We start from the raw sequence: 14,687 nt of genomic DNA, 5'->3' as shown, positions 1-14,687 counted from the left end.
TATAGCGGTGCAGGCTTCACGCTTGGTGCGTTCAATAAAGGCTAAAAGGCAGGATGTACAACCATTCGGACGCAGAGTCACGATTGTACTTCTCCAATGGATTGTTGGTACGGTTGATCACATCAACCCCCAACACGCATCGTCTTCTGAACATTCCACGTCGTAAACGTCATACCTTTCCATCCAAGTCTTCAAAAAATACTTCCAGAATGCATTTCACTTTGTCTTTGCTCCAGTTTCGTCGACAATACTGCGAACGTATCTAACACCCTAATAAAGTGAAAAAAAGTGAGATCCAAAAAATGTTAGCATAAAAAAGGTCAGATTCAAGTTGTAAATAGGTATGATAAAAATAAAATAGTCCTTTCCTTTTTTGAGATTTGGTCCGCAGGGATGACAGCAAGCGTGTCAAGTTTTCCGGGACTGAGCGCGCTCTTTATAGCTCTAGGCGCATTTCGCTGCGCACATCAATGACTTGTGGCACCGCCTCGTCGCAAGTATGTAGAACCCCGTCTGCTACAACTGCACCTGATCGGACAGTTATCTTAGCCTTGCATCCTTTGCGGAACCGCTTGCAGACGTAGTAAACCGTGCTTGTTTCAGGACACGAGCGCTTGATGCAGAAGGAGTAGCCGCGATGGTCCATGGTGCTTAGCTGCCGTGGTGGAGATTGATAAATGGTTGGTAGTGTGCCTTAGGACAGTAAGTAACGCTAATGTGTGTATTAAGTAACGCTTATGTAATTTTAAGTAGAAGGTCCAGAAGAAAGTTAATATTTGAGTTTTAGGACAATATGGAGGACACAAATTATAATATTCTGTAGCGAAGGATTAGTCGCTTTTTAGGACACATCTCCAAAATCTCCCTGTAAAATTTAGGACAAATAGGACACTTTAGGACGTGTCTTAGGACGCATTATCCTACACCCTTGTGCAGACACTGTGTGTCCTAAGACGTTCACCATGGCGCAGCTGAACTGGCACTCGGAGAGGCGAGCATACAGCTTCTGCGAGCGCAAGACCTCGAACACGGCTGCTAAATGAGCGATATGTTCCGGCTCCGTCCTCGAGAATATACACAGGTCGTCCAAGTAAACTACCACAAAATCGAAACTCCCAAAGAGTAAGCGCATTAGTCTTGACCATACGCCTGACATTCCACTCAATCCCATGGGGGCGACGCACCACTGGTAAGTCTCTGTCTCGGTCCTGAACGCCGTATACCTGCGACTCGCAGGCTCCACCAGCATTTGATGATAGCCTTGAGCTAGATCCAGCGTAGAGAAAAGCGACAGCCCTCCATCCGATCAAATAACTCTTCAACTCTGGGCAGCGGGATTTTGGGAATTTCGGTCTGGGAGTTCACATACCGGTAATCCACTACCCAACGCACCGGTAGCGAAGCGTTTTCCGAACGAAGCCATTCCGCGCGCGATGGGGCTTTGCCTGTCTTTGGGTCTTTCTTTGGTACAGCGAAAATACTGGATACCCACGGCGAGTCTGAGACCTCGACCCACTGCTTGCGTAGTAGCTCGTCCACAAAGCGTTTCAGCGCGTCTTGCTCGGTCTTGGACAGGCGAAATGGGCCGCGTGAGCTTGGGCGCGCGTCTGATTTCATTGTCAGCGAAAACTCAACCGTACGCGATACGAACAGCTCATTGGGCAGCTCGTCTGGAAAGCAGTCATCGCAGTCTTGCAGTAATTGGCTGATAGCGGGAGAAGGAGAATCGACAACCTGACGCACCGTTTTAGCTGTTTGACTTTATACCACCGCATTGTTGCCATTACAGTCGTCGTCGCTCCGCTCTGCTACCCTGCGCAAGTCATCAGCGTTACACTCCGTGCGACCGGCGGCTTGACCTTCCTCCATGACTGCAAATAGGAGCTCGTCTTGCTCAATCAGTCATTCTGGATTTAATAGGCCAAAATCAAGCGTTACCTCGTGCGTGCGCATGTTGATGACCGGGTTAAATCGAGAGAACCACGGCTTGCCTAAAATAACGTCGTGGGTCGCAGGTAAGTTCCACTCCGAAAACAGCTTATTGGTCAGAACGTAACCCTCCAATTGCATGTCCGTCTTGACTTCATTGATCCATTGCGGTGCCGTAGTCGTACCATCAACTCGTTCTGCCACCGCCTTCTTGCGCCGAACCACTTCCGCTGCTAGGCCTTGGCGAGTGACGTTGTGATCAGCACCACTGTCCAACAACACCTTTACAGCGTGACCGTCCACCTAGTCCTTCTTAGCCAGCAGCTGGTGGATCCGACTAACATCATCTTCCGTAGTGCCTCCACCAAAGTCTGCCGCATTGATTGTTAAATGCTCGAACAACTCAGTCTCAGTGTCTTGCTCCTTCTCTTCGTAGGCATTTACGCGATGATTGGAGACCGTAGGAGTTTCTCTACTGCTCCGGGTCGAACGTCGATCGCGTTGATGCTGGTAGCTCTGCTGTTATCGCTGAGGCTGACGAGTAGGTACACGTTGGCCGATGCGCTTCTGGCACTGTGCCATGCGGTGACCTGGCTCCTTACAGAAGAAGCACATGTTGCGTCTTTGGCACTCATCCCTTGAGATAATTCGGCTGAGCCCTATATCCATGGGTTCGGGTTGTGACTCACGAGTCGAAAACGGATTCGGTTTTCTAGCAAATCTACCACATCCACGGTTATTCGTGGCCCGGGTTCGTTGAACTGCCAATCGGGAAAACCCGCGAGGTCCATGCACACTGGATAGGGTGTGCACGCGCGTACGTGAATTAATAGCTTGATGCACAGTGCTGCACCGACGATACACAACCTCGGCTCGTGTCTGCGACACGAGACCGCGGGTGAAAAGCAGAATCTTGTCAAGCTCGCCCATGTCTTTGACACGACTGATTAGCTGTCTGTACTTAGTGACATATTCGGCGAGGTCACGACACTCACGCTGTTTTAGCTGGTACCGAGAGTCGCGCAGACGCTCTTGCAGATCAGGCGGGATGAACTCGCGGCGCAGAGCCGCAGCGAGCGCTGTGATGTCCACGATTTCATGTTGCTGTGTGACATACCACGCAGCCGCTTGTCCGGTTAGGTTAGAGACCATGATAGCGAGTACACGCTTGCGGTTATCATCATGCGTGTAGGCTACGTTCTTCTCTTCAAAGAACAACCTGGCTTGATCCAGGAAAAGCTCTAGGCTTTCACCAAGCGATCCACCATACTGATGCCTTCCACCCTACGTTCAGCAGGTGGCTTACTCTCGATCTTTTCCATCAGCTCCTGCTGCTTGTACAGGACTGAAGACACTTCTGCCAAAATTTGGGCAGCTACATTTGCGTCCATCTTGATTTCAGACGCTCAGAGGGCTTCCAGCACAGCTCTGTAGGCGGGCACGGTGGCACAACGCTACTTCTTTCTCCAGGGGCTTGCTTCACAAACCACTGCGGGCACAGAGGCTCAGCGCACCCTTTCTGCAACTTGCGTTTTTTTCTGTGCACCACACCAAGCTCGTTACGAGGTAGGTGTCCAATGTAGTGTGGTCCACATTTCCTACAGACAAGTGCTGGTTCTGACACGGCGGGCTGGAAGGAATTGGAGGTTGCTGGAGGGTGCGGACGAGTAAAGCTGGGTAGACTGGTAGTGTAAGAAGTGGAAGTGAGGCCTTCGAGGCAAATTTGAAAGTGAATTCAGTTTATGACTAAGACTTGGATCTCTGGCTACACTGCGAGGCAGTAAAGGAGTCCGCCACTGAATCTTGGGCCTCATACGCTACTTCTTTGATATAACTAGCACACCACAGGACGATCTTGAATCTTAAAGAGTAGTAGGGAGAATTATCACGCGCCTTCTCCATCAGATTCGCGGTCATAGAGGTAGCACCCAGTAGCTCCGTTCGGACGGAGGTATTCGCTCACACAAAGTAGATTCGCTTGCTGCAGGCAAGCAGGGCAGACGCAAGGTTGCGTGTGCAATCCTTACACACTACCCATAAAAGTTTACGTTGCATAAAGCAAAGCAAAACCACGCATAGCAGTAACAGTTTCTGTCACTAGTCGCCAGTAGCTACTACAGGTGCAAACGGCATTGGCGTGTTGGCTTGGATTTTACTATTGGTGTGGAAAACTTCTATCGTACTTTTTTGAATATGAACTCGTACTTACTTGAATCGTAACACGTTCAGAAATGCGATCGGAATGATCGGAAAGCGGTGTTCCAATCCAGCACTATTAATAGTTCGGGTCTGAAATAACCCTTGCGCATGTGGATCAGCTACGTGGATGGTGTGGTGGTCAGTCATCCGTCCAGTCATTCTCGCCCCTCACCTTAAATTAAGGGTCCTGAAAACGATTTTATCATTTTATCAATCCGTTTTCCTGTCAGTACCGTGAATGACATCAACAAAACATGGAATCCGCTTTTGTCATTCAGACATTGTTAAAATGTGTGTTTTTGTCATGAATTTAGCTGAAAACTGACACGTTTTGTCATTTTTAAAAATGTACCGGTAAATGTGGATTTTTGTCGTTTTTTTGTCATCTACGGTACAGCTATCCTTTAAAACCTAGTTAAAATACTACTACACGTTTTAATATCCACTTATCACCTCAGACCCGACGTTAAAGGCCGAGCCGAAAAATTGGCTGATCCATACCCACTTTGTGACCCGAGTAACTAATGCTATCCAGTCGCGACCTCTCGGCAGGGGTACGTAAAAATCAATGGTATGACCACAAGGATGGCCAAAATTTATGGCCATTATGTATGAAATCGCGAAAAATGGGACGAAACCCATATTAGTCAATACAATGCACAAGTGAAAGGTGCAAAGCTCTATCTCCAGTTACGTTTAGTGTCTTCTATTCATTGGCAACAGCGTAATAATCACACATGACCTACCGATAACAGTGCATTGAAAGTGTGTTTTGTTGGTGATCGTCGATGGTGCCTCTACACCACACTTTCTGTTGTGTATATAGTCAGATCAAGAATAATGGGGTATCTCCATTATGGACTATGGGCCCATTATGGATGGAGGCTCTCTCCATTTTGCGGACCCTTGCCTCTCAGGGATTCCTGGGATTTCGAAACCCGGATTCGTGGACAGTGCATTATTTATAATATTACTATTGAGAGGAAACAGTTTAAGAAATGGCCAGCCTTCATTTTTTTCTCCACCTACCTGTAAGAGCGTGTTCGCTTTGTGCCCTAGGTAGAGATTGATGTAGAGAAAAGGACTTATCTTTCTCGAGTAGCGTTCGCTACAGCTCAAGCTCCAGACATCATTTCAACCAATAGCTCACCACTTTTTTTCTTGTGGCACTCTGGCTTCGCAGACTCCAAGACGCCAAGACAGCTTTAGCGATGACCCCCCACACACAGCACACGCCGCTTTCCCCTTCGGTCGACTTACCACGCAGCATCGAGCCTCCTGGTGCGGTTACCACTCTGTGTGACGGCGAAGTGGGGGGAGGACTTGCTGCTGGGAGTGAAGGGCCAAATGCTGGGCAGGGTCCTCCTTCTACCTTTCCCTGGACGCCGAAGGCAACTGACGCGGTGCTACGCGTTCGCTTCGAGATGATGCGCGATCGTTTTCACCGCAACAAGAGCTCAAAGCAGCTGTCCATCGCGTGGGACCTTGTGGCAGCGGAGACTTCTCGGCTTGGCGGTCTCATTGTTGACGCGAAGCAGTGCAAGTCAAGGGTACTGTGAGTATTGATGTGTTGCTGACGAGATGCTAACTTGAGTGCAAGTGTTTTGCTTATTATATGATCCTAGCTTAAATACATGCACAAGCAGTACACAGCGTATCGAGTCGCTGCAGAAGCAACGGGCAACACCACCGATAAACCGCTAAAAGAGCCGCCATGCTATGCCACAATGTGTGACGTGTGGAGAGATCATGATGGCATGGATTCGGATCCTTTCTTTTCTAGTGATGCTTCGAGCCATTACCTGTCGTCTGACAGATCCCAGCAGCAGTACAAGGGAAGTGATACCAGTGCTGAGTGTGATGATGGGGCTAAAACCCGGGACGAACAGCGAGGATCGCGCGGTTGGAAATCGCGTGGTAAACGCTCACGCGGCAGCGACGACGCAGCGGAGGGAATGATGTCTATCGGGGCTGGGCTGAACAACATTGCTGAAGCATTTAAAGCAGCACGAGTGCAGAGCACCGACAGCCAAAGCAATGGCGTTTTGAGCTCGTTAAAGGAGTTAACGAAGACTGTTCGAGCTCAGGCGCGTAGTAGCGAGGAAATGATGGGCTCTGTCCAAGAGCTGACGCGAACAGTGCATGCCCAAACGCTCGCATTGAACAATTTGGTGCAGCTGCTTGCTGCAAACACCAGCACCCGTCAGCCTGAGTAGCGAGTCTATTGCATGAAAAATGTAATAACAAGGAGCTCAAGCAGATTGACCTTTCAGCTTTATAAATGCTCTATTATGGCCAAAGCAAATTAGCAATGGCATTTCGTTTCGCCACAGCGACGTCACGTTGGCGGCTCGAGCACGTAGTGTCGTCGAAAACTAACTCGTCGTCGTCTTCTTCCACGTAGCGAGGAATTGCAGCAGCATCTCGAAAGCTAATGATCAGATTGTGTAGCACAATTGTGGCAACGATTACGTCGCTTGCATCACGAGGCGTGTCTTGGTTAAGCGTGCATTGCAAAATTTTAAATCTACCCTTCCAATGGCCAAATGTACTTTCGACTACCATGCGCGTACTGGAATGAAAATAATTGAACTTGTTCTGACGCTCTGTCAGCGCTCCACCTTCTTCTCTGTCGGAGTATGGAACCATTAAACCAGGCGACAACGCATAACCAGCATCGCCCACAAAATGCGTGCCTGCCGGGATAATGTTGAAAACATTTCGAGCGATGACGCTATGTTGCCAGCATTTGCGGTCGGACCACGACCCAGGGCGCACCTCCACACTCAAAAAATAATTGTCCATCGTCACGATTGCTTGAACATTCAGGGCAGGATAGCTCTTACGACAGTAGAAGCCGTCAAAATCATCCGGACGCTCAACCTCAACAAGCGATCCGTCAATAGCTCCAACAACACCAGGATAGCCTTGGCGTAAAGCAAACTGGTCTTCGATAGTATTCCACCTTCTACGGTCACGCGGAAACGAAATCACTTGACACGCTACCAACTTCAACACGTGAATCACTTCATCTGTAATCTCCTTCACGTAGCTTCGCGACATCCCCATAGCGGCACCAACCTCACGATAACCACCAGAAGATCCTAGAAAGTATAGAGCTGCAGCGACCTTCTTCTCGTAGGAGTGCTGGCGTACCTTGGCGTTAGCAAACCGAATTCCATGCTCTTGTAGGAAACGGCCTAGCCGCAGAAACGTCTCCTTGGTACAACGCATGTTATCCTCAAACCAGCTTGCATACGCTGCTGATTGCAGCATCGTGTCAAAAGGCAAACTCGTCACGGTAAGAAACTGTGAAGGACTTCTTCGAGGAAATGGCGCTCTATCGCCCGCAATAAATGCCACGGCGTGTCCTACAGCGGCACATGCCACCAGCACAAGATCGTCCTCTTCCATGGACTCGCTGCCACTCCTCAGTCGTCTCCAGCCAAGTGTCTCCTTCTCCACCTCCGAGAGGTGGAGAAAAAGAGTACATAAAACGCCATTTGTCTCCTGTTGTCTCGTTGCTATCGATTCAATTTCATCCAATCAGATAAGAGATTAAAAAGGTTAGGTATGTCGTCTCCTTCTCCAGCTGCGAAGCGAACACGCTCTAAGCAAGAAATTGTTGCGTTCTAAAATACCCACAATTTGACGTGGAGAAGTGGGTGGGTGGAATAAAATATCAGGGTGTTTTACTACGACAGCGCATAATATTGCTATCCTTAAAAGGACATAATCAATTATATTTGACACTCTTGTGTCTTATTTCGATTAGGACAAAATTTGTTGGGGTTACAATATAAAAAAAATTGTATGTCCTTTTAAGGATAGCAATATTATGCGCTGTTTCGACAAAACCCCTTATGCATGTACTTTGATTTTGCTGATACGCCACCAACTCACCGTAATCTGGACGGTTTAGAGTATTTCAGTGCAGCTAAATAGGCAATCATGTAAAACCGACACAAATTTTGAAACAGTCGTGTCTCCTGAAGAACTGTCAAGCACGCTTTAGTCTTTTTACCTTAAAGTTCTAACCAAGCTCTTCCGTTAGCTCTAGTGACCTTTGTCTAAACGTAATGCGACACTGCTGCTCTACGGCTGCTCGGAAGTGGGCTGCGATGGCGTCGGACAAAGGATGCATATCAAAGCCGCGTCTGCAATGAGTGCACGTGAACTTACTATTAATAGTAGTTGCTTTGGAAACCCTCCTTTTCACTTAAAATCCAATAAACCCTCCCCGACAAAATGATGGATGGGTGGGTCGTTCAGTATAACCAAAATCAAAATAAACCAAAATCCAATTTGAGAACACTGCCAACAATGGACCCGCCAAAGAAGCCGCACAAAACCGTGGACGCGCCGAGCTACCCGATGGCCACGGGCCAGCCCATTCAAGTGACCGCCCGGTAGTCGAGGCTGTTCCTGCCCCAGCTGGCAGCTTCCCCGCCGCCGCTGTGCAGACTCGTGTGCTGCCCAACAACTCCAACATCCGCCGTGACGCACAGGGCAACGCGCTCTGCAACAAGTGCTCAGTGCCGTACCCGCTTCCTGCAGGCTGCACTAGTTGGAGATGCCGCAGCTGCGGAGAACTCAATAACGCCAGCATCTACGGCAACGAGTGGTGCAACATCCTGTAGGAGACTCAACGCACCTGACAGGTTTTCTTTATTTTACTTTAACGCGACGAAAAAAATCAAACGCTTGCTGTTGCAACTTGGAATAAATGTCAAAGTAGCGTGGGGCTAAGCGCTGGCGCGACGATCTTCCATTCCCAGCGAAGTAGGCCTTGCAGCGTGTCAGCAGCATTCCGTTGAGCGTCTTCTTCTGTGCGGTAATCGGTTCTGCCAGCCCATACAACTTGCTGATATCTATCGCCTGTCATCGGGTTCTCCACGTCGTATGCTTCGGTAGTTAGTGCGAGCTCAGCCCACGCCATTTTGCGACCTGTTTCGTCTCGCTGGATGCAGTCGCTGGGACGATCAACAGCGATACTTTGTGTGCCCAAGACGTAGCCCGTACCAGTCAGAGGACTACCGTCGGTGTCCAAGAACTCTTTGGTCGCTTCGACTAAGAAGTACACGAACACTGACCGGAAAATCGACACATCGCTCGGAGAATCTACATCGCGCACGAATACGTAGGCATTTGGGTTCATTTGCTGAAGCACTTCGAGGCGGGACGTTTCGGCCTTGACAGTCTTGAACTTTGACAGCTGAATGTCATTCGTCCACGTCTTGTGCATAATGTCGAGCACGTTAAGGTTGCTGAACTTTCTTCAGGAAGACAAACTCCATCACGCTTCCCTCGACGCGCTGTATGATATCCCAGCCAAAGGCTTGCATTCGGTGCGTGGGTTTGTCCACAAGTCCGGACGGTGGGTTCAGTCGACTTTCGACGTGGCGGATATCTCTTTTGTTGTCTAGAATCGTACGCGTTAGATCCCACTCCGTCAGTGGGTGAAATCCCAACTCTTCCTCGGCCTGAACTTCGTCCACAGTGTCTAGTGGGACATCCACATTGCTCTGGAACTTCTGTGCTGCGGCCAAACTACTCGCCTCAAAGTCTAGCACGCGTTGTATCTGGAGCGTCCATGCTGCTTTTTGCTTCGGCATCGATCGTAAAAGAAGTTTCTCCGCCCCAAGTTGTTTTGCAACTGCCGCCAAATCTGGGTGGGTTTGTTCGCCGCCGTCTTCCATTTGTAGTGTAGCCAGCACGGTGTCTCTTCCAGCGGCTTCAGCTCGACGGCACAGCTCCGCATACTCTTTCTCAAGCTCGACCACAGTGCTTTTCATCTCTAGTAATTCTTGGCGCTGCCGCTGGCGGATTTTGCGCATACCCACGCGATTCTTGACGCGACGCGCCTCCTGTTCGGCAGGCGTTAACTTACGTCGGTACATGATGAAAACAAGGTTGAATTTTCACTGCGAGGAGTGGCCCTTTCGTTACAAGTGATGGACTGAGTTTTTGTAGCCGGGATAGAGTTGCCTATCATAGGCAACTTGCAAGTATGCCACATCATCAAAGATGTCCCAAGCCGATCATATGAATAAGCTGGCAGAGGCCACATCGCGTGGTGCTACTTTACTTAATACAAGTTTACAATTACGTGTAGTACTATTCTTATTCTGACTGGAAAGGGCCTGTCATTGTGTACATGTACTGCTATCCGGTCAGGTTGAACAGTTATTAGCAGGTTAAACAATTTAAATTTGAACAGGTTGCTACCAGTTGAGCAGGTTGGTAGATTATTTTTGATCAGGTTCTGGTTAGCAGATTGAACAATTGCTTTTATTAATAAGGAGGCTGCTACATGTACCAGGTTAAATATGTTGGTAAATCGTTTACGATAATCGCGCTGCCAGGTTATACATATTGGCAAAATGGCTACTATAATCTCAAGACCAGGTAATAGTTAGCTCAACACGACACAAAACAGGGTGTTCAATCTTCTTCTCCTAGCCATTTATGTTTATCTGATTTAACAGCCAACGGAAGCGATTTGGCGGTAAGTGCTGGGTAATTGGAGTCTTGGCAAGCCGAGTACCTGATCAAATGCAAGCGGCTCCTCCGCAGGAGCGGTGTCGCACGTGCGATAGAGAAGATAGCGTGAAAAAGCACGACCACCGATAGTCGCGTTACGGGAGGACCTGGTGACATGGTAGAGACGCGTATGGACCATGAGTCGGTTCTAAAAACGCACGCATATTACGCTAAGGCATTCATTGGAAAAGCGGCTCATGACGACTGGGTTTCGTGGGATATCTACCGCACGGACTACCAGCAGAGTACCTTTATACTTTTAGTGTCAAAGGAGATGGAGAATATCACGAAACCAAACAAGCAACTTTCCAACTTCAAAATGACGCGGGAAGGTCAAGAGATGCAGTGCTTGCCTAAGGAAAACTGTATTTGCACTTATTGATGGCGTAGGAAACCACGCAGAACCGGGGTCCGTCTTGCTAAAAAAAAAAACATGATAACTTCCAGACACTCTTTCTTAGTTGCTGAAGTTCTCTAGGTTTATATTAGACTTGCCAAAATTCGACCCAAGTCGACTGTTGGTGTGGTTTCGAAAATGAGGTAGTCGAGATCAGCCAAGCATTGTCCACATGGAAGTAATACTCATTATAATGAGACTACAGTCGTATTTATAGACATACGTATTCAGAATATTTTATAAGAGAAACCCATAAAACAGCAAAAACTGTCAAATTCACCATTAGTTTTGTGTGTACATTCGATCATTAAAAATTCCGGAAACTCTCGAAACCTTCGACGCATGGAGCTTGTTCTAAGCGAATTCGCTTCTGTTGACTCGCTTCAGACTCATCGGCACTGGTTACGGGCGTGGTCGTTAAACTAAAAAGGAAGTCTGTCACATCTGCATTGTTGAATCCGAGCAATCAAATTTGTGTTCACTTTTCATGGTAACCTTGTAAACAGGATGGCTGTGATTGTACTCATAGATGCTAAGGCTCTTACCTCCTACGCGAAAAAACCAGTCATCTAAAATCAGCCCACATTGTGGAATTGGTCTGTTTTGAGGTAAATGTTGAACTGAACTTGTGAAAGACTGTGAATGTGCCTAAACACAGAACACCGATTCTGAACTCGCCAATGTACATCAATAAAGATGCTTTTGGCCACGGACACGAATTACCCCACAGTTGTTGTAACGGAATGTCAAAACGAGTACGAAGCTAAGGCATTACAATCACTCAAAATATAGTCCTCTTTTTCTCGACATAAGTGCTCTTTTTTTCAAAGCTCGTAGACGGTATCAGTTCGTCGAGAAGAACGGTGTTTGCAAGATTTCGAGCTCAGTCGTTATGTTGACTATTTTCTTGACGAACTGGACGCGCTCCTGCGACGTTTCCGTATCAATGAAACTTTCCTGTCGCCAAGTGTTATTACTTCGCTCAAGTGTCTTGCTTTATCCCGTTATGACTATCGCTGCAATTCACCCACCGTGGAGGAGGGACGCTAGTATGACTGAGGTGTTACGAAGCGTACCCACTTTTAGCTCCTCGAAAACAACCCAGCCCAAAGCCAAGTCCAAATTAAGTTGCCGAGGCTAGTTTGTTCTCGCAAGCAGAACCTTTGAACGTTTAGCGCAAGAGTCAGTGCGAATCCGATTTTACATTTTGGAGGGGTATAGTTTTGACCCTTCCGTTACTAAGGCTTGATAAGGAAGCATGTGGTTTTTTCCACATGCTTGATAATCAAGCATGTGAAGATCGTCATAGAATGGGCGTTTAGTCCGTTTACTCCCCGGTGTACAGGGCTTGGGGTCCTAACAGTAAAGAGAAAGTTCCTTGGTGATACGCTGTCGTAAAGACGGTGCTTCAAACGAGAAGCCTCTGAGCCATCCATTCATTCTCCAAAACGAGACGCGGGACCAAGATGCCTCCCCGCCGCGTCACGCGCGCTGAAGCGGAGGCGTTCCTGCGTCGTCTCGACGAGAAGGAAGGCGCAGAACGCGCCCGGCTGCTTGAAGAGCACCGTGCGTATGTCGACGGTACGCGTGACCGCGATGCTGACTTTGGCGACGACGTTGCGGGTGAACCGCTTGTTTCAGCTCCTACGTCAGCAACGACAGGAAGGCGGCCTAGGATGACAGTGGCTTCACGCAAGCCTCCTGCTCCAGCTACGTACCAGAAGAAGGGCGCACTAGTGGAGTACTACAATTTGCTGGCAAGAGCGCCGCGATTGAAAGGGAAGGCGCCTGTCGCAGCATTGTATGCAGAAGAGCTTGCTGCCGATGCTGCTTCTGCTGATGAGGATGGAAGTGACAGCGGAGATGAAGATTACGTGGAAACGGGAAAAGACCAAGGAAATGACGACGCTGAGTTTGACATGGCGACAGCGGCAGAGATAACAACACCGAAGAAGGCGGCGAAGAAGAAAAGACCGGCAAAGGCGACTGGCACGACCAAAGCAAAAGGTAAGCGTATGCGCGCAGCATCAAAAAGCTCAAGAGCTGACTAATCTGCGCGGACAACAAGTCCACACGTCGCTGCTGATGACGAAGCCGACAGGTGAGGAGATTATGCGTTTTTCGTACGATGTGTTTCTCACACTTCATAATCGTAATTGTTTGTCGCGATGCGTCTGTTGGTAGCGATTTGGACTATAGTGACACGTCGCCATCTCCGCCATGTGCAACAAACACAACGCAGGCAAATCGTAGACCCACGTCGACATCGGCTTCTACAACAAACCGTCGCGGGGGACAGCGACCTCCACGAAGTAAGGAGGAGGCCGAACGCTGGAAGGACTCCGTTGACAATTGGCGCATCGTGGAAGGGTCTGATTTGTCTAATCTAATAGATACAAAGTTCGCTACAACTTCTTGAGAGGAACGTCTATTATGTAAGGACCAATCAAAGTAACCGGTTTCATAGCTCATTTGCAAGCCCAGCTACTACAAGTGGGGTCGGCCGAATTCGCAGACACGGTAAGGAAGGTGCTTATTCTGCTGGATTTTCACATTGCTAACTATTACTGTATGTGCTTAAAGATGTACTCACCTAGACCAGTAACACCATTGCATGGCGACGTTCCACCGTCCACCCACCAGCTAAAGAAGGACGACGAGTGGGTGGAGGTGAATGGAATTCGAAAGCGGCGTCAACGGCAGTGCAAGGTCTGTACTATAAGGAAAACAAGTACACAGCGGCAGGTGACGCGATTTTACTGCCCTGGCTGCAGTAAAGGGTCAAAACGGTACGTAGCTATGCTCTATGTTTCTTACTACTGCTATCTAACACGTATAATGCAGTGTCTACCTGTGTGACAAGGTGCGCCAAGCACATTACCCCAATAACAACCAGACTTGCTTCCCCATTTGGCACCAACTTTGGCGCAATGAGAGCGAGCGCCCACAGCCGCGCCACGGCCGCGGTATCCAGCTGAGCCCCCCCCCCCCCCAAAAAAAAGCGGGCGGAAGGACAAGAGGGTCGTGAAGAGGAGGGGGGCGGTGGGGACGAGAAGGAGGCCGCAGGCCTCGGCAATGAGGGAAGTGATGGTGGTGAAAATTCTGATAGTGATCTGAGCGAGACAACTGAAACTGGGGGTGACGACGCGGTAGAGAGAGAGCACCAAAAGTAGGAAACAGTGAAACTGCGTAGGTAATAGCCCAAATGACTTGCTTTTAGCAAACAGATGCAATACACAAATTTGCTTTCGTAGCCGTTCTGCACGTGACTCCGTCAAAAACGATTCATTCCCAATAAAAGAGCCATTTGCACATGCATGATGTCGCGTATGGGCTTTACGGAATTTACTCACCATGCTCGATATAAAGCATGTGGGTTCATAATACGTACGATTGCAGGATCTTGCACAAATATACAGACACCGATCTTTTTTTTCCTATACAAATTTTACGTTAAGACTTTTTTTCACATGCTTGATATCAAGCATGTGAAAAATAGTCTGTGCATTCAAGATTTGCTCTCGTAACGGAAGGGTTAAGCTGCGAATAAGTGGGGTCACCCAGGCCAAGCTACGTTTTTGCCCGGGATAGCAAACAGACTTGATTCACAAAACGACAA

The 14,687-nt window shown here is 48.5% G+C and overlaps 3 protein-coding genes across 3 annotated transcripts; 1 reads left to right on the top strand and 2 right to left on the bottom strand.

Annotated features, from left to right (window-relative positions):
- Window positions 1-6,417: 6,417 nt before the first annotated feature.
- PITG_13589 (uncharacterized protein) lies at window positions 6,418-7,404 on the bottom strand (the record flags this gene model as incomplete). The annotated part of the gene is made up of 1 exon (XM_002899744.1): window positions 6,418-7,404. The coding sequence occupies one exon, from the start codon at window positions 7,402-7,404 to the stop codon at window positions 6,418-6,420; it is 987 nt and encodes a 328-aa protein (XP_002899790.1).
- Window positions 7,405-8,451: 1,047 nt separating this feature from the next.
- Window positions 8,452-8,768, top strand: PITG_13588 (uncharacterized protein; the record flags this gene model as incomplete). Its single annotated transcript, XM_002899743.1, has 2 exons — window positions 8,452-8,537; window positions 8,570-8,768. 2 exons carry the CDS (start codon window positions 8,452-8,454, stop codon window positions 8,766-8,768), a joined length of 285 nt encoding a protein of 94 aa, XP_002899789.1.
- A 618-nt stretch (window positions 8,769-9,386) lies between these two features.
- Window positions 9,387-10,075, bottom strand: PITG_13587 (uncharacterized protein; the record flags this gene model as incomplete). Its single annotated transcript, XM_002899742.1, has 1 exon — window positions 9,387-10,075. One exon carries the CDS (start codon window positions 10,026-10,028, stop codon window positions 9,387-9,389), a length of 642 nt encoding a protein of 213 aa, XP_002899788.1.
- Window positions 10,076-14,687: the final 4,612 nt, after the last annotated feature.

Source organism: Phytophthora infestans, genomic scaffold (genome assembly GCF_000142945.1).
Source record: "Phytophthora infestans T30-4 supercont1.29 genomic scaffold, whole genome shotgun sequence".
Lineage (NCBI taxonomy): Eukaryota > Oomycota > Peronosporomycetes > Peronosporales > Peronosporaceae > Phytophthora > Phytophthora infestans.
Note: the sequence above shows the minus strand (reverse complement) of the source record. Positions and strands in the feature narration are given on the sequence as shown.